Source organism: Pipistrellus kuhlii, unplaced genomic scaffold (genome assembly GCF_014108245.1).
Source record: "Pipistrellus kuhlii isolate mPipKuh1 unplaced genomic scaffold, mPipKuh1.p scaffold_m20_p_8, whole genome shotgun sequence".
In the NCBI taxonomy this organism is placed as follows: domain Eukaryota; kingdom Metazoa; phylum Chordata; class Mammalia; order Chiroptera; family Vespertilionidae; genus Pipistrellus; species Pipistrellus kuhlii.
Genome location: NW_023425584.1, coordinates 29,724,162 through 29,748,235, shown reverse-complemented (window position 1 = coordinate 29,748,235; position 24,074 = coordinate 29,724,162). Strand labels below are relative to the sequence as shown.

At 37.9% G+C, this 24,074-nt stretch overlaps 1 protein-coding gene across 2 annotated transcripts in view; it reads left to right on the top strand.

Annotated features, from left to right (window-relative positions):
* Window positions 1–19,921, top strand: part of SEC24A (SEC24 homolog A, COPII coat complex component) — a 56,619-nt gene extending 36,698 nt beyond the window's left edge. The window contains exons 12-23 of one of the 2 annotated variants that reach the window (XM_036423808.2): window positions 313–368; window positions 1,493–1,699; window positions 2,683–2,803; window positions 3,999–4,157; window positions 8,194–8,367; window positions 9,185–9,295; window positions 11,479–11,654; window positions 13,514–13,651; window positions 14,693–14,797; window positions 15,428–15,520; window positions 18,329–18,432; window positions 19,463–19,921. In XM_036423808.2, the coding sequence (XP_036279701.1) occupies window positions 313–368; window positions 1,493–1,699; window positions 2,683–2,803; window positions 3,999–4,157; window positions 8,194–8,367; window positions 9,185–9,295; window positions 11,479–11,654; window positions 13,514–13,651; window positions 14,693–14,797; window positions 15,428–15,520; window positions 18,329–18,432; window positions 19,463–19,577 (1,559 nt within the window). In that variant the 3' untranslated portion in view covers window positions 19,578–19,921. The remainder of the gene's footprint in view (window positions 1–312; window positions 369–1,492; window positions 1,700–2,682; window positions 2,804–3,998; window positions 4,158–8,193; window positions 8,368–9,184; window positions 9,296–11,478; window positions 11,655–13,513; window positions 13,652–14,692; window positions 14,798–15,427; window positions 15,521–18,328; window positions 18,433–19,462) is intronic. The other variant, XM_036423809.2, reaches the window with a different exon arrangement.
* Window positions 19,922–24,074: the final 4,153 nt, after the last annotated feature.

The following is a 24,074-nucleotide window of genomic DNA, read 5'->3' as shown; positions in this document are numbered from 1 at the left end:
GCTTGGTTGCACATTCCTCCTTGGCCTGGGCCCTGGTCAGGGTGCGTGCAGGAGGCAACCAATCGATGTGTTTCTCTCATGTGGATATTTCTCTCTTATCTTTCCCTCTCTTCCACTCTCTGTAAAAATCAATGGAAAGATATCCTTGGGTGAAAATAAAAAAGAAGAAGAAGAAGAAGAAGAAGAAGAAGAAGAAGGGTTAAATTCCAATAAATACCTAAATTACACACACATAGGCATGTACTATAGTAGAGGAGGAGGTGGTTTTGGGACACCTTTACCAATTTTTTAAAAAATATTTATTTATTTCAGATATTTTTATACCTATGCCGGAGAACTTATTAGTAAATTTAAATGAAAGTAAAGAGGTAAGGCACATTTTCCTATCTAACATGTTTAATTGCAGTATTGAAGGAATATATTTTTAAAATAAATATTAAGTAAAATTTTGCTTCTTTCTGTGACATTTCTAATATGTGTAGCATTTTATATTTTGAAGTTAATTAAAATTCATCAGAAGAACTACGCTTGACTTTGACTTTGAACTTATTGGTTTTAAGTCTACTATAGCAAGTTATTTGTAGTTTGGTAGAAGATGAGCCTATTCTATTAAGGAAGAAAACCTGAAGGAAACCTGCCTTGCCAGCCACCTGGGAAATCGGGAGGTTTATTGAGATAAGCATCTGGTCACTACATAGAAGCACTTTAGCTAGGCTGCTTTCAGTGCCCTGTGCTTTTCTGATTCACAGAGTGTCATTGGGGTCAGTTCAGAAGAAACTCTTATTACCTGCCTGGAAATTGCCATGACATAATACAGTGAGAGGTGAACAGAATGTGTCTGAAGGGGGGGGATGTTGTCAACCCTGTATATGCATATATGCTGTAGGGGTAACATTTTAACTAGCAAGTCTATGGTCTCAGCTGTTGGCAATGGTGACTTCACCATAGTATGATATATTTTTTCATATTAACGCTCTTTTATTTGTACATCCTAACCGAAATAGGTAGTTGTTTTTCATTTTGTTTTTCTTTTGTTGTGGTTATTACTAGTTGGCAAATTTACTGGATATCTTAGATTTTCCAGTAAGGGAAAGTTAAACTCATTTTGGAACTAAAAAGAATATAGTGTGTAGAGGTGATTGAGAAGGCCTTATTTCATGGCACTAAAAGAAATCAAATCTCTAAACTGTGATGGTTCTTTTGGATACATTTTGGACTTACAGTCTTGCTGGACTACTGCATGTGCAAGAACTGTAAGGCCGCAATTTTTATTTGTCTTGCTTGCCAATTTATAATGTTTATTTAAAATGATTTTCTTGTTATTTGACCTACTTCATTGTTTACTGTAATGTCTGTAGATTTTCTGACCATCATCATGACTCAGTGCTTTGTCTATTGTATTAGTTACTGGCTTTTTGTTAAAAAAAAAAAAAAAAAAAAAAAAAAAAATTCAATTCTAACACTCTTGAGTTTTCTTGCTTTATTTCACAAGCTCGTCCAAGATTTACTGAAAACTTTGCCACAAATGTTTGCCAAGACCCTGGAGACCCAGAGTGCCTTGGGTCCTGCACTTCAATCTGCCTTTAAGCTGATGTCCCCAACTGGTGGTCGAATGTCTGTCTTTCAAACACAACTCCCAACTCTTGGAGCAGGAGCTCTGAAACCACGAGAGGAACCCAACCAAAGGTCATCTGCTAAGGTTCGAAGATCATCAGATCTATGATAAGATTTATGTTGGTGCTCTGACTCTGGTCATACAGCTTGTTTTTTTTTTTTTTTTAATTTATATTTTAGTTGTGGAGAGTAGGGAAAATAAGGAAATAGGTCAAGTGTTTCTTTCTTGTGTGGACTTTCCTGTTTTATTGCATCACTAGAGGCTCAGTAACTCATGCACCAATGGGGCCTCAGGCCTGGCCTGTGGGATCGGGCTGAATGTTTCTCTAACATCCCCCAAGGAAGGAAGAGAGCGCAGACCAGGCTAAAGGACCCCACTGGTGCACAACTGGGACCTGGGAGAGACACAGGAGGTTGACCAGCTGGGGAGGGACCCCAGGAGGGCTCCAGGGCATATCTAGTCTGTCTTGTTCAGTCCCTGTTGGCTGGACCACAGCAGAAAGCTAATTTACCCAGAGTGTCTGCCTCCTGGTGGTCAGTGTACATCATAGCAAGCGGTTGAGCTGCCTTACCATATCATTAGCATGTTACACTTTGGTTGAACAACTGGACACTTAGCATATTAGGTTTTTAATATATAGAATTTCAGAGAGAGGAAGGGAGAGGTAGAGAGATATAGAAACATCAATGATGAGAGACTCATTGATAAGCTGTCCCCTACATGCCCTCACTGGGTATCAAACCTGAAACCCAGCATTTTCCCTGTCCAGAATCGAACTGTGACTTCCAGGTTCATTGGTGAACTGAGCCACACTTGCTAGACTAGAAATTTAAATTTTATAACAATTCTTTTTTGTATGAGAACATTTATTTGGTAAATCACAGGGATAGAATAATTAATTCCTATAAGAAATGGGTTTAGAAAACAAGTTATGCAGATTAAGGAAGAGCTCTTGGAGCTTGGGAGTGAAGAAGCTGATGATGCCTGGGGCAGGGAGGGAAAGTGCCTAAATTTTATAACAATTTAATGATTTAAATTTTTTTCTCTTTTTAATTTATTATTAATAGGAAATTCACTTGACACCATCCACTGACTTCTATAAGAAATTAGCTCTGGACTGTTCTGGTCAGCAGGTAGCTGTTGATTTATTCCTTCTCAGTGGACAGTATTCTGATTTGGCTTCTTTGGGTAAGTTTTTCCTAATTATTATTTTTCTCAAATGAGTGTCAAAATGATATTTATATAATGGTATTCTAAATAAGAGACAAAGTAAAAGAAATTTAATGTTCTTGGGAGAGTTAATCAGGGTAGCCTATTACAAACCCTATGAGTGGCCCAGTGCTCGAAATTCATGCACTTGGGGGGCGTGGAGGGGAGACTTCAGCTCAGATTGCGAGAGGATGCAGGCCAGGCTAAGGGACCCTACCAGTGCATGATCAGGGCTGGGGAAGGATATGGGAGGTTGGCCAACTGGGGAGGGACTGCAGGAGGGCTCCAGGGCATATCCAGCCCATCTCGCTCAGTTCCAATCGGCCAGACCCCAGCAGAAAGCTAACCTACCTGTCAGAGCGTCTGCTCCCTGGTTGTCAGTGCACATCGTAGCAACTGGTCGACTGGTTGACTGTCTGACCCCCTGGTGGTTAGTATACATCACATGTGTCAAACACAAGGCCCGCGGGCCAAATCCGTCCCTCCGCTGCGTTTCCGTCACAATGACAGTTTATGACTGTTCAGTAAACCATTCGGCCCGCGATTTAGGCTGGATTTTAGATTTTGGCCCCTTCTCTGATTGAGTTCGACACCCCTAGTATACATAATAGCAACTGGTCAACTGTCTGCCCCCTGGTGATCAATGCACGTCATAGTGAGTGGTTGAGTGGTCTTAGCATATCATTAGCTTATTATGCTTTGACTGATTGACTGGCTGTCCAGACAACTGGACACTTAGCATATTAGGCTTTTATTATATAGGATAGTCTTCTACTTAAAAAATTTATAGTAGAGAAATTTATATGCTACTATTTAAAGGAATGAAATTTTTTTTAAAATATACTTTTATTGATTTCAGATGGGAAGGGAGAGGGAGCAAGAGAGAGAAACATCAATGATGAGAGAGAATCAATGATTGGCTGCCTCCTGCATGTCCCCTTCTGAGAACTGAGCCCACAACCAGGGCATGTGCTCTTGACCAGAAGTGAACCTGGGACCCTTTAGTCTGCAGACTGATTCTCTATCCACTGAGCCAAACCAGCTAAGGCAAAATATTCTTTTTTGATGGTACCTGGGGAGGTTAAAGAAAAATTTATTCAAATGCCTGTAGTTACTTTGATGTAGTAATATTAGTCTACAGCAGAATTTAAAAGAAGTGTGTGTTTTCTTCCAGGTTGTATTTCTCGGTATTCAGCAGGTAGTGTCTATTATTATCCCTCATACCACCATCAGCACAACCCAGTCCAGGTACAGAAATTACAGAAGGAGCTACACAGATACCTCACTCGGAAGATTGGTTTTGAGGCAGTCATGAGGATTCGGTGTACCAAAGGTGGGGGCACTATTTTTTTTTTTGCATTTACATAGAAGTAAATGTTTCTTTTGATACTATCTCTCTCTCTCTCTCTCTCTCTCTCTCTCTCTCTCTATATATATATATATATATATATATTTATAGTGTTATCTCAAAATTTGCTATTTTAAAATATTTTACTTACTCTGATGGAATATGCAATTAAGACTAAAAAGGAACTTTTTTTTTTTAAGGGACTATTTTGAATATACCAAAAACCACTGGATTGTACACTTGAAAGGGGTGATTTCTACTGTATATGAATTATATCTCAATGGAAAAAGATTATAATTCCAAAGAACCTAAGATATATTACTGATGGATTTTAAAAAAATATATTTTTACTGATTTCAGAGAGGAAGGGAGAGAGAGAGAGAGAAACATCAATGATGAGAATCATCAACTGGCTACCTCCTGCATGCCCCACACTAGGGATTGAGCCTGCAGCCCAGGCATGTGCCCTGGCCAGGAATTGAACCATGACCTCCTGGTTCATAGGTTGATGCTCAACCACTGAGTCACAGATTTTTTTAATTTGGTGATGTCCCATCAATCAATTCTTTTTCTTTCTTTCTTTTTTTTTAAAATATATTTTATTGATTTTTTACAGAGAAGAAGAGAGAGGAATAGAGAGTTAGAAACATCGATGAGAGAGAATCATCGATCAGCTGCCTCTTACACACCCCCTACTGGGGATGTGCCCGCAACCAAGGTACATGCCCTTGACCCGAATCGAACCTGGGACCTTTCAATCTGCAGGCCGACGCTCTATCCACTGAGCCAAACCAGTTTCAGCAATCAATTCTTTTTCTGTTTGTATTTTTGGTATTGTAGCATTAAGTCACTGCTTAATCCAAGATCACGAATATTTGTATTCATGTTTCTGCTAAGAGTTTTATAGTTATACTTCTGATATTGAAGTATTTTATTTACTTTGGTTTAATTTTTATATTTTATTTGAGGTAGATGTTTGACTTCTTTCTTTTGCATGTGGATGTATTATTGTCCCAGTATCATTTGTTGAAAAGATTATTTTGTCCTCATTGAATTATCCTGAGACCCATGTCCCCTTGGTGAAATCAATTGATCATAAATATGAGGCTTTGGATTCTAAATTATATTCCAGTAATTTGAATGCCTATTCTTACACCAGTTCTTAACTGTCTTGATTATTATAACTTTCTAGTTTCAAATTTGAAAGTATGAGTCCTCTCAACTTTTTACTTTTTTTCCTTAAGATTGTTGTAGTGTTCCCATATTATTTTGGGGTTCAGTTTATCAATTTCTGCAAAGAAGCTAGTTGGGATTTTGATAGAGATTGCATTTAATAGACATCAATTTGGGGAATATTGTCATTTTAACAGTATTAAGTCTTCCCATCCACAAATATAGTATGTTTTTCCATTTATTTAGACCTTCTTTAATTTTTTTCAACCATGTTTTATAGTTTTTAGAGTATAAGTTTTATATTTCTTTAAATGTACTCTTAAATATTTTTGATGCAGTTGTAAATAGAATTATTTTTTAAATTTTATTGCTTTTTATATAAATATAAATAATCCTTTGTATATTGATCTTGTATGCTGCAGTCTAGCTGAACTTGTTTATTAATTCAAATAGTTTTTTAGAGTTTGAAGGATTTTTTAAATGCTTTCATTTTATTTCTTAAACTATATTTTTATTGATTTTTAAAAAGGACAGAAGAGGGAGAGGGAGAGAGAGAAATATCAGTGATGAGAGAGAATCATTAACTGGCAGCCTCCTGCACAACCCCTATTAGGGACTGAGCTCAAAACCCAAGCACGTGCCCTTGAATGGAATCAAACCCAGGACCCTTCAGTCCACTGAGCCAAACTAGCTGGGACTAGCGTTTATGTTTTAAAGGGCCTGTTTGTTGTATCCCATTCATTTAAGATTGATGGACCTAAGAAATGGTTTATTTCTGCAGATATTGCCTATAAGTTACTGGAAATGTGTATCCCAAAGGTACTTTTAAGTTTTTTCTATTTGTCAGGATAGAAGCTATTTTATAAGTACCTAATTTTACATTACAGACAAAAACAGTACTGCTTAATTTTTTTGGCACATATAATTTGGTACTTGAATGAGTGTATCTATAGGATAAATTCTTAGATATGGGATTACTAGGGTCAAAGGACATATTCATTTAGAATTTTTTATGGATATTGCAAATATATCCTTCAAAGTTTTTTGAAAATTTGAATCTTCACCTTCATTTAAGAAGATACTCACCCTCACTAAATACTGTGTATTATCTAATACTAGAGCCATGGTGCATGACATTCATACACTGGGGTTGGGGGTGACCCCTCAGCCCAGCCTGCGCCCTCTCACAGTCTGGCACCCCTTGGGGGATGTCTGCCTGCCAGCTTAGGCCTGATCACCCTGGGGACTTCTATCACCACTGCTGTGCTAGCCAGCCATAAGCCCAACTTCTGATTGAGTGGCGCTCCCCCTGTGGGAGCGCACTGACCACCAGGAGGCAGCTCCTGCGTTGAGCATCTGCCCCCTGGTGGTCAGTGCACATCATAGCAACCGGTCTTTTCACCATTTGGTCTATTTGCTTATTAGCCTTTTATTACTACATAGGATAGGATCATTCTGTTCCCAATTCCAATGTATGGGTTGATTTTCTCCACACTTCCAAGTACCTAATTAACTCAATCCTGACACTATCTACCTGGAGATAGAATCAGATCCCACAGGTTAAACCCCCCAGTCCCTCAATCCCCTCATCATAATACACACATACACTTTAGAAACTAATGTCCAGTCCAGGGTGTTGCCTATGCTTCTGCCTGACTGGCTATAGATTGGAAGTTTCAACAACCCCCTCCTTGGGTTCCATTAATTTGCTAGAACAGCTTAAAAATATTTCACTTGTTATTTTACTTGTTAGATTACTGATTTATTAAAAAATGATATAGCCCTGACTGGTTTGGCTCAGTGGATAGAGCGTCGGCCTGCAGACTAAAAGGTCCCAGGTTCGATTTCGGTCAAGGGCATTTACCTGATTGCGGGCACATCCCCAGTATGGGGTGTGCAGGAGGCAGCTGATTGATGTTTCTCCCTCATCGATGTTTCTAGCTCTCTATCCCTCTCCCTTCCTCTCTGTAAAAAAAAAAATACAGCCGAAGCTGGTTTGGCTCAGTGGTAGAGCATCGGTCTGCGGACTGAAAGGTCCCAGGTTCGATTCCGGTCAAGGGCATGTACCTTGGTTGCGGGCACATCCCCGGTAGGGGGTGTGCAAGAGGCAGCTGGTTGATGTTTCTCTCTCATCAACGTTTCTAGCTCTCTATCTCTCTCCCTTCCTCTCTGTTAAAAATCAATAAAATATATTTAAAAACAAACAAACAAATATATATTTTTTTTAATAAAATAAAATATATTTTAAAAGAAGAAAGGATATAATTCAGAAATAGCAAGATGGAAGATCTACACAAGGCAAAGTATAGGGACAGGGAAAGGGTATGAAGCTTTTGAAGCTTCTGTACTCTCTGAGTACTCCACTCTCCCTAAATCTCCAAATGTTAACCAACCTAGAAACTCTCTGAACCCCCCATTCTTTTGAGTTTTTATGGAGGCTTCATTACATAGTCATGATTAAGTAAATTATTGGTGTTGGTGATTGATTCAACCTCCAGCCTCTACCTTCCCTGGATGTGTGTTGAGGGAGGGTGTTGGACTGAAAGTTCCAACCTCTAATCACATCGTTGGTTCCTCTGGCAACCAGCCCCCCTTCTTAGACTCCCTAGACACTTTCTAAAAAATCACCTCCTTAACATAGCAATAGATACCTTTATTACTCTCATTACTTTGGAAATTTTGAGGGTTTTAGGAGCTCTGTGCCAGAAATCTTTGAAGACCAAATGTATATTTCTTTTATAAATCTAAACTTTAATTTATTCTCTGCTAGTCTGATAAGTGACTAGGGTAAAATGTAAATATCCATATGTAGGTATGTATAAATAATATTTTATAAATTTTTTTCTAGGTCTTTCCATTCATACTTTCCATGGGAACTTCTTTGTTCGGTCAACAGACTTACTGTCTTTGCCCAATGTAAATCCAGATGCTGGATATGCAGTACAGATGTCAGTGGAAGAGAGTCTTACTGACACTCAGTTGGTTTCCTTTCAGTCAGCACTTTTGTATACGTCCAGCAAAGGTGAGCATTGTGGCAAAAAGCACATAACATGAGATCTATCCTCTTATATTTTTATGTGTACAACCCAGTATTATTAACTGCAAGAACAGTGTAACAAAGGTAAGTTTTTTTATTTGCTCATGTCTTCGATGGCTTTTGATAAACTCCCTCTTTGGAGGTAATTACTCATTTCTATTAAACCAAAACAATATTCCTTATCTTGAGTTTTATTGCTGTCCCTGGTAAAGCAAAAATGTTTTTTTTTTTTAACCATTTTATTTAATAGGTATTTATTTAGAGTCTACTAATGTCAGGCCCTGAAATAAGTTCTGATGACAAAATATTCAATAAAACTCCCAGATTTCCGGATCAATCCCTGGTAGGAGGCATGTAAGAGGCAGCCAATCAATGATTCTCTCTCATCATTGATGTTTCTATCTCTCCCCCTCTGTCTTCCTTTCTGAAATTAATAAAAATATATATTTTTTAAAAAGACCAGAATAAATAAATAAATAAAATAAAACTTTAGAGTTTTCACATTAACAAAGTTTTTTTATACTATTTCTACTTACTATTTAACCCTATTTGTTTTAAATAGAAAAGAAGTGACTTTAGTATAAACTTTAAAAAAAATTTATAATTGATTTTTAGAGAGAGAGTAAGGGAGAAGAAAAGAGAAACATTGATATGAGAGTGAAACATCAATCAGCCTCCTCCCCCGCACCCCACACTGGGGATGTAACCTGCAACCCATGCATGTGCCCCAATTCCTGGCCAGGGCAATATAACCTTTTTAATGTAGTTGTCTCTTATTATCACTTTTATGTTTTCTCAAAAGGTGAAAGAAGAATTCGTGTTCATACTTTGTGTTTGCCAGTAGTTTCAACACTGAATGAAGTTTTTCTCGGAGCTGATGTTCAAGCAATTTCAGGGCTGTTGGCCAATATGGGTAAGAATTGTTATCACCTATTGTAAATATTTTGCAGGTATAATAACATTAAAAAAATCCACATTGTTTTACCCTTTAAAAATATATGTGTGTGTATGTGTATATATATATTTTATTGATTTCAGAGAGGAAAGGAGAGGAAGAGAGAGAAACATCAATGATGTGAGAGAATCATTGATCAGCTGTTTTCTGCATGTCCCTTACTGGGGACCAAGTCCACAACCATGGCAGGTGCCCTTGACCAGAATTGAACTCGGGAACCTTTCGTTCACAGGCTGATGTTCTATCCACTTAGCCAAATTGGCTAGGGCTAGTTTTATCCTTTTGATGTTGTTAATCTTCACCTAAGGATATTTTTCTAAGATCTTTAGAGAGAGTGGAATGGAGGCGAAGAGTGGAAGAGAGAGAAGAGAGAGACGAACATCGATGTGAGAGAGATACATTTATTGGTTGCCTCCCACATGCTGGGAATCAAACCTGGGACCCTCCTGTGCACAGGCCAATGCTCTAACCATTGAGCCATTCAGGGCAGGACTCTAACCATTGAGCAATTCAGTTTTGTCTTTATTTAAATAATTAGCTTTAAGGTTTCAGTGTTTTAGATTCCATGTATACCTACTAAATGACTATTTGAATAAAGGATCTGCTCAGATAGCCTTATCTTTTAAATTTAAAAAGCTTTATTGAGATACCAGAGGCCCAGTGCATAGATTCATGCACCGGTGGGGACACTCAGCCTGGCCTGTGTCCTCTCACAATCCGGACCCTTCAGAGGAGTGTCAGGTAGCCAATTTCAGCCCAAACCCCACAGGCCCGATCCAGACAGGAGGGAGCCCTATGCTGTGTATTGAATGCTTGTCCCCTGGTGGTCAGTGAGCATCATAGTGACCAGTCAACCAGTCGTTTGGTTATTCGGTCGTTTGGTCTTTTAGGCTTTTATATAGAGAAATAGATAATTTTGCCAAAGCTGGTTTGGCTCAGTGGTAGAGCGTCGGTCTGCGGACTGAAAGGTCCCAGGTTCGATTCCGGGCAAGGGCATGTACCTTGGTTGCGGGCACATCCCCAGAAGGGGGTGTGCAGGGGGCAGCTGGTCAATGTTTCTCTCTCATCGATGTTTCTAGCTCTCTATCTCTCTCCCTTCCTCTCTGTAAAAAATCAATAAAATATATTTAAAAAAATTTATATACTCTATCACTTAACCCATTTTAAGTGTACAATTCCTTTGTTTTCAGTATATTTACAGAGTTATGTGACAATCACCTCAATCTAATTTTAAAATATTTCTATTACCCCTAAATGAATGTCATACCCATTAATAATTATTGCCGCTGAAACCAGTTTGGCTCAATGGATAGAACGTCAGCCTGCGAACTGAAAGTTCCCAGGTTTGATTCCGGTCAAGGGCATGTGCCTTGGTTGTGGACACATCCCCAGTAGGGGGTGTGCAGGAGGCGGCTGGTCAATGATTCTCTCTCATCAATGTTTCTGACTCTCTATCCCTCTCTCTTCCTCTCTGTAAAAAAATCAATAAAAATATATTTTTTTAAGAAATATATTAGGGCCGGGACCGGTTTGGCTCAGTGGATAGAGCGTCGGCCTGCGGACTGAAAGGTCCTGGGTTCGATTCCAGTTAAGGACATGTACCTTGGTTGCGGGCACATCCCCATTAGGGGGTGTGCAAGAGGCAGCTGATCGATGATTCTCTCTCATCGATGTTTCTAACTCTCTATCCCTCTCTCTCCCTCTCTGTGAAAAATCAATAAAATATATATTAAAAAAAAAAAAAGAAATGTATTAGGATGTCTTAAATTGATAAAATGTTAGAGTTACTGTTGAGCAGATAGCAATAGTCTTCATTTTTTCTTGCCTGTGTACAAATTTGGTAATAATGTTAATAACATTACTTGTGGTATATTTTTGTGGTATATTTTTGGTGCCACATGCATTGAGTTTAGTTGTAGTTTGAGAGACTTCCTTCTGTTCATTAAAGAGCTCTTAGAGAATTATTTTCATCATCTGTCATGCTATTCTGTTTATATGTTTAGTGCTTTCAGTTTTGAGTATTCAGGATGCATACTATACATATTTTTCTCTCAAGTCAATCAAAACTTACTTTTTCTATTCTGTGGAGTAGTTAAACTTCTATTTCGTTTTTTCTCTTGTTCCTGCTCCATCTCTATAAGCTGTGGACAGGTCTGTGACTGCCAGTCTGAGTGATGCTCGGGACGCCCTGGTGAATGCCGTCATAGACTCTCTTTCAGCTTATCGTTCTGCAGTCCTAAGTAACCACCAGCCCGGACTCATGGTTCCTTTTTCGTTGCGGCTTTTTCCACTCTTTGTGTTGGCTCTCCTTAAACAGGTAAGAGAATCAAAACCAGAAACGAACGCGGTGAGAAGGTCAAAAGGCAAAATTTTTATCCTGTGAATCCCTAAACAGTGTATATATAATTTAATGCCAGCTAAGTTTTCTGACAGCAAGGACCATAGCTCTTAACACTGACATACCACGTTTTGTTTATTATTTACTTCTCTCTTACTATGGTTTTTGTCCATGAGGACATAATTTTTATCTTTTTTGTTCATTACTTTGACCCAGCACCTACAACAGATCCTAGTACACAGTAGGCATTCAGTAAATATTTTTTTTGAGTGAATAAATGGAACTTTAATTCTTCCATTCCCCATAGTACTCTTTCTTCTTTCCTAGAGACTTTTCACATACCAATTTAAAATACCTTAACATTTAGCCGAAGCCAGTTTGGCTCAGTGGTAGAGCATCGGTCTGCGGACTGAAAGGTCCCAGGTTTGATTCCGGTCAGGGGCATGTACGTTGGCGCGGGCGCATCCCCGGTCGGGGGGGTGCAAGAGGCAGCTGGTCGATGTTTCTCTCTCATCGACGTTTCTGGCTCTCCATCCCTCTCTCCTCCTCTCTGTAAAAAATCAATAAAATATATTTTAAAAAAATAAAAATAAAAAAATAAAATAAAATACCTTAACATTTAAAAGTCTTGCTTTATTTATAGTCAGTGCACTTGTTTTGAGGCATAATTTTTTAATTTTTATTTTTAAAATATATTTTATTGATTTTTTACAGAGAGGAGGAGAGAGGGATGGAGAGCCAGAAACGTCGATGAGAGAGAAACATTGATCAGCTGCCTCCTGTACACCCCCTACTGGGGGGGATGTGCCCACAACCAAGATACATGCCCCCGACCGGAATCAAACCCGGGACCCTTCAATCTGCAGGCCTACGCTCTATCACTGAGCCAAACCGGTCTCTGCTGTTTTGAGGCATAATTTTATTACTATTACCTCTCTGCCTCTTTCTACTCCTTTCCATCACTAGGAAAGTTTAAAATGTTACCTCAAAACTTCATTATTCTCCATGAAGCTAATATGCCAGTTAAAAACTCACAATTAGCCGGGACCGGTTTGGCTCAGTGGATAGAGCGTCGGCTTGGGGACTGGGGGGTCCCGGGTTCGATTCCGGTCAAGGGCATGTACCTTGGTTGCGGGCAGATCCCCAGTGGGGGGTGTGCAAGAGGCAGCTGATCGATGACTCTCTCTCATCGATGTTTCTAGCTCTCTATCTCTCTCCCTTCCTCTCTGTACAAAATCAATAAAATATATTTAAAAAAAAACACACAAAAACAAACAAAAAAAACCTCACAATTACTCATTAACTCTATTCTGCTAAGTAGTTGCCTTCATTTTTATTATTATTCTTCCTGGTTGATACGTAAGCTTTGTACATGTTTAATTTCTCTAACTGGGGGAGAAACATGGATGGTTAAATACCATTAATCATCACCCTGCACTTATAGAACCCTTAGATCTTTGCTTCTTCAAATATATATTTAGTTTGTCATCTGTAGTATAACTTTATCCTTCTATGATAATATTTGTTTCTATCTCATTATCGCTATATGGTAGATAGTGTGTTTAGATCTATTTCAATGATTAGGAAACAGACACAAATTACTTTGCCAAGGTTAGGTAATTATTTTCTGAAGACTTATAGGTGGGGGTATATAGTCATAATTTAGTACATGTGTGTGACTTGTTGAAAGATTTTTCAGAAAATAATAGCAAATTTTCTAATTTTGTCTGAAGATATTCTTTTAACAACTGATATTTGCAAAGTTTTATATGTATTTTTTTAAATACTTTTTTTTTTTTTTTTTTTTTTTTTTTGGTGGCGATGGTTTTTCGTTACAGAAATCATTCCAGACTGGAACAAATGCACGTCTAGATGAACGCATTTTTGCTATGTGTCAAGTGAAAAATCAGCCCTTGGTTTACCTTATGCTCACAACTCATCCCAATTTGTATAGAGTTGACAATCTTTCAGATGAGGTAAGATTAATTCATTTTTTAAGTGGCTTTTACTTGCAGATTTATAAACCAAATTATATTCAGTACATTGCAAAAATGAAGAAAGGTTTTGTTTGTTTGTTTGTTTGTTTGTTTTTTAAGCTTTTTATTCCTTTGGTAGGTCTGTGAAAATAAATTTTGGTTTTGGAGAGCTCCTAAAAATAGTGTCTTTATTAAAAGTTGCCTAAGACTAATCTCTAGAGCAGATCTAAGTAAATGAAGAGATTGTCAAATTGACTGGAGAAATCTATGAGTTATTTATTTAAACAAATTGATCTGAAAGGAGTATTGTGAGAATCAAAATAAAATCTAAATACCCAGGTCAGTGTTTAGTGTAACAGTGTTCTTAAATTAAAGAAAATATATTTATCTAAGTTGTAATATTTTTGTCCTTGATAGAAAACTTACCTGAGTTAAAGTCCCAAATATGAAAGTGTTAAATTGTAATCTTTCTTTTGAAAATTGTAATAAAGTTAGGATATATATGTTGGAAGTAATATTTTGATTAAAACCTTTTGAAGTTTAAAGAATTTAAGATCTCTGGCATATAGAAAGGAGAAATTGCTCATGAAATTTGAGTTAATTTTAGCAAATGAAAACTATTGAGCCAGCAGCAGAGGCTCAGTAGTTGAGCGTATACTGGTGTGCTGTTTTTATCCTCACCCCAGGATATTTTTTCCATTTATTTCCTTTAGAGAGAAAATGGAAGGGAGGGAGGAGTGGAGGAAAGAAAGGGAAACATTAATATGAGAGAGAGATATCAATTGGTTGCCTTGACCAGGGCTGGGGATCCAGCCTGTAACTGAGGCACGTGCCTTCTGTCTGGGAATTGAATCCACGACCCTTTGGTGTGTAGGTCAACACCTTAACCACTGAGAAAAGTAATAATAAAATAATAATAATAAGTGATAAATATTTTGTTATCTTTTTAAACACAAATAATTATATTTTGAAATTTTTGGTCAATTGTGACTCCATATTACATGTATCTTAACAGCTTTATCTTTGTGTTTAATTCCTCAGGGAGCACTCAACATCAACGATCGAACTATACCTCAGCCACCTATTCTTCAGCTTTCAGTGGAGAAGCTGAGCAGGGATGGAGCTTTTCTCATGGATGCAGGCTCTGTGAGTAGCTGACTGATTCAGATCCTTCTGTCTGCCTATTACCGTACCTTCATTCCCCTTAATATCTTTCTTCTTGAATAGATTATATGCTATTTAATTTATATATTTTTTTATTAGCCACCTTCTCCCTCCATAGCATCCTTTAATACCAAGCATAAAATGTCTCGTCTTAGTAAATAGTAGTTACTGTTAGTTCAGTTGAGGGCTAAACAGTATCATTAAACTTACTAAACATTTTGATCTTTTAAAATATACTCAAAGGTAAGGGTGAATCAACAGCTCCTTTTTTTTATTGAATTTATTGATGTGCCGTTGGTTAAAAATTATGTTTTCAGAGATACAATTCTACAATACATCATCTTTATAGAAGAGCAAAATTAGATTTACAGTTGTTCGTATAGAAAATAATACAATAATTAATAAATAAAATTCAAGAATAAACTGTGTTTTGCATATTCACAACTATAAACCTACTTTTGCCCCACCCTGTATATTGCATTGTGTGTTTACCACCCAAGTCAAGTCTCCTTCCATCACCATTTATCCCTCCTTTACCTCTTCTACCTCCCCCCACTCCTTAACAGCTTGCTCTTATGCTACATCTCAAAATGATTTTCTTTCTGTCCCCAGGTACTGATGCTTTGGGTTGGAAAGAATTGTGGACAGAATTTTCTCACCCAAGTTCTAGGAGTTCAAAGCTATGCATTAATTCCACAGACTATGGTAAGACTGTCTTATAGTGATTGGAATAGTCTTAAAGGGCATTTCAAATGTGGCAAAACATGAATAGCCCGTTTTAAAATCGTGGCATACTAAAATTTTTCCCCAAAAAAGAAAACAAATTCTCTTCCAATCAAAAATACTCATTTTATGTTTTAAAAGCATTTTTAAAAATGTTTTTATTAACTTCAGAGAGGAAGAGGGAGAAGAGAAACATCAGCGATGAGAGAGAATCATCAATCAGCAGCCTCCTGTGCACCCCCTTCTGGAGATTGAGCTCGAATCATGGTCTTGTGCCCTGACCAGGAATTGAACTGTGACTTCCTGGTCATGGGTTGACGTTCAACCACTGAGTCACATTGGCTGGGCTTAAAAGCATTTTTTAGGTTATTGTATCATTGACTTATTTTTTTTAATATATTTTTATTGATTTCAGAGAGGAAAGGAGAGCGGGAGAGAGAGAGAAACATTAATGATAAGAGAGAGAATCATTAATCACTGCTTCCTGCATGCCACCCCCTGGGGACTGAGCCCACAACCTGGCATGTGCCCTTGACTGGAATTGAACCTGGGATCCCTCAGTTCACAGGCTGACGTTCTATCCACTGAGCCAAATAGGCTAGGGCTGAGTTATCTTTTTTTTTTTTTTTTTACAGAGAAGAAGGAAGAGGGATAGAGAGCTAGAAACATCTATGAGAGAGAAACATCGACCAGCTGCCTCCTGTACACCCCTACTGGGGATGTGCCTACAACCAATGTACATACCCTTGACCAGAATTGAACTTGGGACCTTTCAGTCCACAGGCCGACGCTCTATCCACTGAGCCAAACTGGTTTCAGCCTGACTTATCTTTAAAAAAAAAATTTTTTTTTAATTTCTCAATCACAGCTGACATACAACATTTCATTAGTTTCAGGTGTACAGCATAGTGATTAGACATTTATATAATTTACGAAGTGATCATCCTGATGGCTTATCTATTCCTGTCTGTCTGAGAGTATACTATTTTTTCAGAAAGGAATGAATTTAGTTGATGGCACAAAAATAACAAAAAAGTGTTATGGGCACTTAATTTCATTGTTCTTTGGCAGGATTCTTTTAATTGCTGCTTTGGAGTAAGAACTAAGCTAACTGCCACATAAGCAAATGACTTGTGATCAGTGTCAGTTGGATTACTACTGATTATTGAAGAGAGTAATAATGGATTCTCACTAGCTCTGTGACCTTGGACAAGTAACTAACAGCCTCATTTGTAAAATAAGTGCTGATGCTTATAGAAATGTAATTGAGATGATTCATGAGAAAGCATTTGTTAAACTATATTGCATTTGGATAGTTTTATATTGAAAAGAAATAACAAATTATAACATGGTCTTACTTAATGTCACATTTTTTGGTCCCCATCATTTTGTCAGCAACTTTGTGGAGTTTTTAAAATATATTTTTATTGATTTCAGAGAGGAAGGGAGAGGGAGAGAGAGAAACATCAATGATGAGAGAGAATCATTGTCTGGCTGCCTCCTGCACGCCCCCTACTGGAGGGACGGGGGATTGAGCCTGCAACCCCAGCATGTACCATTGGCCGGAATCAAACCTGGAACCCTTCAGTCCACAGATTGACACTATCCACTGAGCCAAACCAGCTAAGGCGTTGTCAGTAACTTTGGAATATGTGTTTTATGTCAGCATTTTTTCCTATTTATGGTTTAACTCCATTCAAAAAAGTTAGTAGGAGATTCTTGTATTTAAAAGCATGTGAGGATTATAGCTAGGATTTGCACTAGCTTTCAGACTTTGAGTAAAACTACTGGTCTGAATAATTAGATATTTTAATGAGAAGGTAAGAAATTGTTGCATCTGTGACAAATGCCTAATGAATCAATTCATTCTAAATGTCATAATAAAATGAAGAGAAGAATTAGAGTGTTCTTCTAGTTAAGGGCTAAGGAAAGTATTAGTAAGGGTTCTGCTACCAATAAAGTTTTATTGGAACATAGCCATATCCATTCACTATGTATTGTCTATGGCAACTTTAGTGGAACAATGGCAGAGTTGAATAGTTGCAATAGAGACTAAATGACCTGCAAACCTAAAGTATTTACTGTCTGGCTCTTCAAGAAGTTTGCCCACCCCTTAACAAGGAAATTGTGGTATGCAGAATCTCAGGCCCTCTCCAGACCTCCTAAATCAATATCTGCAGTTCAGCAAGACCTTCAGGTGATATATATACAGCTGTCCCCCATTTACCTGTGGTTTTGCTCTCCACAATTTCAGTTACCCACTTACAAACACTGGTTGAAAATATTAATAAAAAGTTCCAGAAATAAACAATTTATAAGCTTAAAATTGTGTGTTGTTCTGAGTCACGTGATGAAATCCTACACCATCCCCTTCTATTGCCAGGAATGTGAATCATCCTTTTTCCAATGTAACCACACTGTATACACCATCTGCCCATTAGACATTTGGCAACTGTATCAATTATCAGATCAACTGTCCGGGTATCAGAGTGCTTGTGTTCAAATAGCTCATTTTACTTAGTAATGACCCCAAAATGCAAGAGTGATGCTGGCAATTTGGATATGCCAAAGATGAGCCGTAAAGTGCTTACTTTAAGTGAAAAGGTAAGTATGTGTGTATAGGAGAAACATAGGGTTCAGTACTGTCCATGATTTCAGGCATCAATCACGGGTCTTGGAATGTATCTCCCATGGAGAGGGGAGCTGCTGTACATGATAAAGTTTGAGAATCACGGTAGATGATACATTAGATATGACTAGAATAAGATATTGTTGGCTTTTGTTTAACAGACAGATCTTCCAGACCTTGATACCCCAGAATCTGCCAGAACTATAGCTTTCATATCTTGGCTTAGAGAACAAAGACCATTTTTCCCAATACTTTATATAATAAGGTAAGTTGAATATTTCATTTGCTAATATGAACCAGTTTGTTTGGCCTTGCAATGACTTGTTTTGACATAAATACATGCCTTAAGCAAACCATTTAGAAGAATCTATCCTATATAATAAAACCTAATATGCAAATCAACTGAATTGCAGAACAACCAGTCGCTGTGATGTGCACTGACTACCAGGGGGCCGACACTCAACACAGGAGCTGCCCCCTAGTGGTCAGTGCACTCCCACAAGGGAAGTGCTGCTCAGCCAGAAGCCGGGTTCATAGCTGGCAAGTGCAGCAGCCGTGGGAGCCTCTCCCGCCTCCACAGCAGCACTAAGGACCCCCTCGGGATGTCCGCCTGTTGGCTTAGGCCTGCTCCATGGGGATTGGGCTCCTCCTGTCTGGATCAGGCCTGCTCCATGGGGATCGGGCTCCCACCTGTCTGGATCGGGCCTGCTCCATGGGGATCAGGCTCTCACCTGTCTGGATCGGGCCTGCTCCATGGGGATCAGGCTCCCTCCTGTCTGGATCGGGCCTGCTCCATGGGGATCAGGCTCCCTCCTGTCTGGATCGGGCCTGCTCCATGGGGATCAGGCTCCCTCCTGTCTGGATCGGGCCTGCTCCATGGGGATCAGGCTCCCTCCTGTCTGGATCGGGCCTGCTCCATGGGGATCAGGCTCCCTCCTGTCTGGATCGGGCCTGCTCCATGGGGATCAGGCTCCCTCCTGTCTGGATCGGGCCTCGGGGATCAGGTTCCCTCCTGTCTGGATTAGGTCTGTGGGGATTGGGCCGAAACCAGCTATCCAACATCCCTCGAGGGGTCCCTGATTGTGAGAGGGACAGGCTGAGGGACTCCACCAGTACATGAATCTGTGTACCAGGCCTGTAGTATTAAAAAAAAAAAAAAAGAATTTCAAACATTACTAAATGATGCTTTATCAGTTATTAATAAAAATATGCCAAAAGCTTTGTGACAAATCCAGTGTTTATTTTACTATTACATTTTATCTAATGCATATAAATATTTTTCTTTTATTCTTAAGGGATGAGAGTCCAATGAAAGCAGTTTTCCTTCAAAACATGGTAGAAGACAGAACAGAATCTGCATTTTCATATTATGAATTCCTCTTGCATATACAACAGCAAGTGAATAAATGAACCAATGAAGATATTTGACTCAGTTATTTCTAAGGAAAGTCACAATAATGCAGAATACCCGAGAATGTGTAATACCTTCCTTTTATTAGGTTTGTGGACTGATATGATGATTATATGTTCTCACTGTGATTTCAACAAAATATAGCAAATAAAGGACCACAGCAGAGAATCAAACATGCAACTCTGAAATACTGTATTTTTCAAATCAAAATATATCTGCATATGATAAGACACCTTTTTTCTTTGCTGCCAATTATGTTTGAGTTGTTATGGATTGCAATAAGATGAAACAACATTGCAGAGGCAAAGTAAATTTTGTAAAATAAAGACTTCTGTGTTCCAAATGTATTTCTCTTTTTTTTTTTTCCCCCTTAATTTTTGACTGCTACATTTAAAACCTCACAAGACTAAAGTGTTGCAGGGAATTATAAATTCACTGATAATGATCTTTCTTAAATTAAAAAAAATTTTCATAAGTAAATAGTATATAGAAAGACTAGAATACATTCCCCCCTACATGCTTTTTTAACTAAACTAAAACTCTAGAGTAGGGGTGTCGAACTCAATCAGAGAAGGGGCCAAAATCTAAAATCCAGCCTAAATCGCGGGCCGAATGGTTTACTGAAGAGTCATAAACTGTCATTGTGATGGAAACGCAGCGGAGTGCAGTGATGACAGCGCTGTGCGGGCCACATTGCAAGGCCTGGCGGGACGGATTTGGCCCGCCTGCCTTGTGTTTGACACATGTGCTCTAGAGTAAGCTAACTCTGGTCTAGCTTAAGAAGAAGAAATAACTGTCAAGCTTTATATAAATAACTGTAAATCTGTCAGTATTCTCTGTACTTGAACAAAATCACCTTGATTTTAAATGAAAACTAATTAAGTCATTTTCTGATTGGCTGCAAAAGATTAGGACACACACTATCTTCTGCAGTGAAAAGAATCTGAGCTGTCCTCATGAAATATGTTGGGACTGGCAATGATAATAGGGAGATGATCCTTAGAGTGGGATTTGTCTGTCTGCTCTGTGAAATGTAATAAAGGTGTTATGTTGGTGAAATGAATATGAATGAAATTAAAGTACTATTCTTAAATGCTGTCTCAAATGCATCAGGATCATTTTTCTAAGGAGTTTAATAATTAAATTGAAAGCCGCTCATAAGGTGTTTATTCTTGGATAATAAAACTTATTAAAGCATGAATGCTGCTTTTTAATTTAATGGATATTAAGATGTCACATATCCAGTATATTGAAGTTTGAGAGAAACTTGATTTCTAAACATGCTCAAAAGACTGCTTTTTTGATTCAGCCAGATAAATATTATAATCAAAACCATTAAGTGAATTTTGTTTACAAATAAATTATACATTTGTATATTTAAAGTGATGTGATAGAATATCTTAAAAGAGTTTAGCCCAGTTTTCCCAATTCATCTTGTCTTGTATGAACTTCTTAAAGAGGTTCATGGATAATACTTGATGAAGAGATTTTTGTGTGTTTTTTTGTTTTAATGGGTTAGAAAAAATGTGTTTACAATCTTGGTCTCATATGATCACCAATAAAATAATAACTATCAGGTTTACAGCAATATGAGCTGACTTTAACTGAGTTGCTTTGGGATAGGGAAGAAGCAAGTCCCACTAGAGTATACACTACTATTTATCAGCTGGACAAGAATAATTGTTTCTGTTTTATGAAGATGTCATCTCCCTTAAGCAGTGTTATAGTTTATTTTCAGTATGCAAGTGGTACATTGAACTGGAAATATTCTTGAAAGCTGCTTCATTTATTAGGAAGCAATTTTCAAAGTGTAGCAAATTAAAATAAATTCATATTTTCCCTCTTTTAAAGAAACTGAGTCATTATTATGCACTGATGTTTCTTAACTAAAATTCTCAATGTGAATTTTAAATGTTGATATTTGTAAATCCTTTCTTAATTGTAGTAAAGAATCTTACAGAGGGAAGAGTTTGTGCTTCTAGGGAAAGTAATCTTTCTTGTGCCTCACTTTATCCCTAAGTGGGTATGGCTGTTGTTACTACTACATGTTTTGTCAGTATATTTCACAAATTTGCTTTTCAAAATTTACTTTAAAAGTTTATTTTAGATATTGTGTAACATGTGCAATCTAGAATAATTTTATAATAGTCAGGTCATAAAAATTTTAACTTTAGTTAGGATTCACATTATTCTTTGGAAAATGAGGCAATGAATGAACCTTTTGGAGATATTGATAATTAAGAATTATTTTTTGCAATATTGAACATGGTGGGGGTGGGTTTTTTTGTTTTTGTTTTGCAGTAGGGCACTTATCTCATCTTGTATTACTTTTTTATGTAAAGCAACTAATATTTACACTATGCCATATTTTTTTTATCGTAGTTGTAAATTATGAAAGATCCTTGAATTTTCTACAGATCTACAACTACTAAACTGACAAAGGGCAATCTTGGTATTTAAATCAGCATGGCAATTCTACCATAAAAAAGTACTCTATTTTTCTAATTTCTAGGATTTTTAAAATAACATTTCTGTAAGTCTGACATTAATATTCACTAAGCTGTACCATTTATTTTAGTTTGCATATATTTTATTGTTTTAATTTAATGTATTGTCTAATATACTGTTTTATAATAACTAGAATAAAAGATTTATTCTAATCAAAGACACAAAACAGCTATTATCTAGGGGACCACCAAATGTGATTTCAAGATTTTGTTAACTATTACAAATATAATCCTTATATAGAAATTTTAATTTTGTAAAGTAGTGTATAATATTGTAACATTAAATTTTTGTTCTCAAATTCAAATATGTGTTGACCTTCAATGTGCTGTGTTAAATCTTGCTTCTCTAAAATCTTAGAGACGGGATTTGTCTTCCTTTTTACAGTTTGTAATTTTCACTGTTTTATTCCTGTAAAAAAAAAAAAAGTAATTTGTAACCCATGCAATCGTTTGAACTGTGCTAATTTAATCAATTTGGCTATTCAATAAAGTTAATTGAAAGAGCTTTCATATAGTGACTAGTTATTTAAAGCAATTTGAATAATTTGCCAATCACTGAGTAGTGCTACGTTGTGCATCAAAGTTAGTGGGAAAATATTGCTGAAGATGTTTTAAATCTAAGTCACTGTCTGAGAGGTTATAAACCAAATTCTTGATGCTCACTCCTCACGGTAGCTAAATTCTAAATTGAAAGGGTTTTTTTCCTATTGTAAATACTACTCCATTGACTTATGGATCCTGCTGTTACTGATAAGCTGCTTTCTGTCCAATCGTTTATTTGAGGATAATATTAGCTTTTAATATATTTTTTTTAATTCTTAATCTATAGTTTCGCTACTCTGAGTTTCCTCGGTATACCTCTAGCCTTTTGTATACCCCTAGCCTGCATTGCCTGTAAACTACCCATTTTGTTTACCCATTCTTATCTCTTTGCCTACCTTCCCATGTAATTTTTGTCTTTCCATCCAATATAAGCAGCTCGCTTATGAGGGGAAAGGGGAAGCAGATTTTGTAGATGACCTGCTGCTCTCCCACACTGCCAGCATTATTGGAATAAACGCTCATGTATGATTCAACCCTCTCTCTCTTTAATTGGCTCAAGTAGTGACAGGCAAGCCCAGACTCATTGATTGTGCAATTTCTCTAAGAGGGATTGATTTGGAGGTGATTGTGCAGCTGGCTACATTGCAGGGTGGCCCACTAGGATGCCTCAACTTCTGAGGCCTCTTTATTTACTCATTCACTTAGTCATTGCAGAGCTCCAGGGCTCTATTTGTAGGCCTCATGCACTTCGTTTTTGTGGCCTTCTTCCTCTATAAAAGTGTATTCAAATTATATATATTACTAGAAGTCCAGTGAATGCAGTTCGTGCATGGCAGGGGTGCCTGCACCCTCTCAAATCCGGGACCCTTCGGGGGATGTCTGACTGACTGAAATCCGGGACCACTGGCTCCTAACTGCTCAACTGCCTGCCTGCCTGCCTGATTGCCCCTAATCCCTTGCCTGCCTGCCTGATCACCCCTAACCACCTCTGCTTGCCTGTCTGATCACCCCTAACTGCTCCCCTGTTGGCCTGATCACCCCTAACCTCCTCTGCCTTACCCCGCACCTGGGACCCAGGATTCCCTCCTCTGGCTGGCCACAGGCACTCAGGACTCAGGCTGGCTTTGCCCAAGGCAGCTCCAACCACAGGGGACCATGGGTGGACAACTTGCCCCTCTCCCGGTCCTCAGCCTGGCTGGTCCCCATTCCTCTCTCCCAGTGTTGAGTGTCTGAGCTGTTAGGGCATGATGGGGTTAAGCCATTTGCATATTAGCTCTTTATTATATAGGATGACTTGGAAAATAAAAACTATAATTCAAACTGGATCCATTATTACATATTAATTACTATTACACATTTTTCCTGATTTTTAAAGAAATTAAAATGTCCTTGCCCTGGCCAGTTGGGCTCAGTGGATGGAGTATAGTCTGTAGCCTTAAAGGTCCA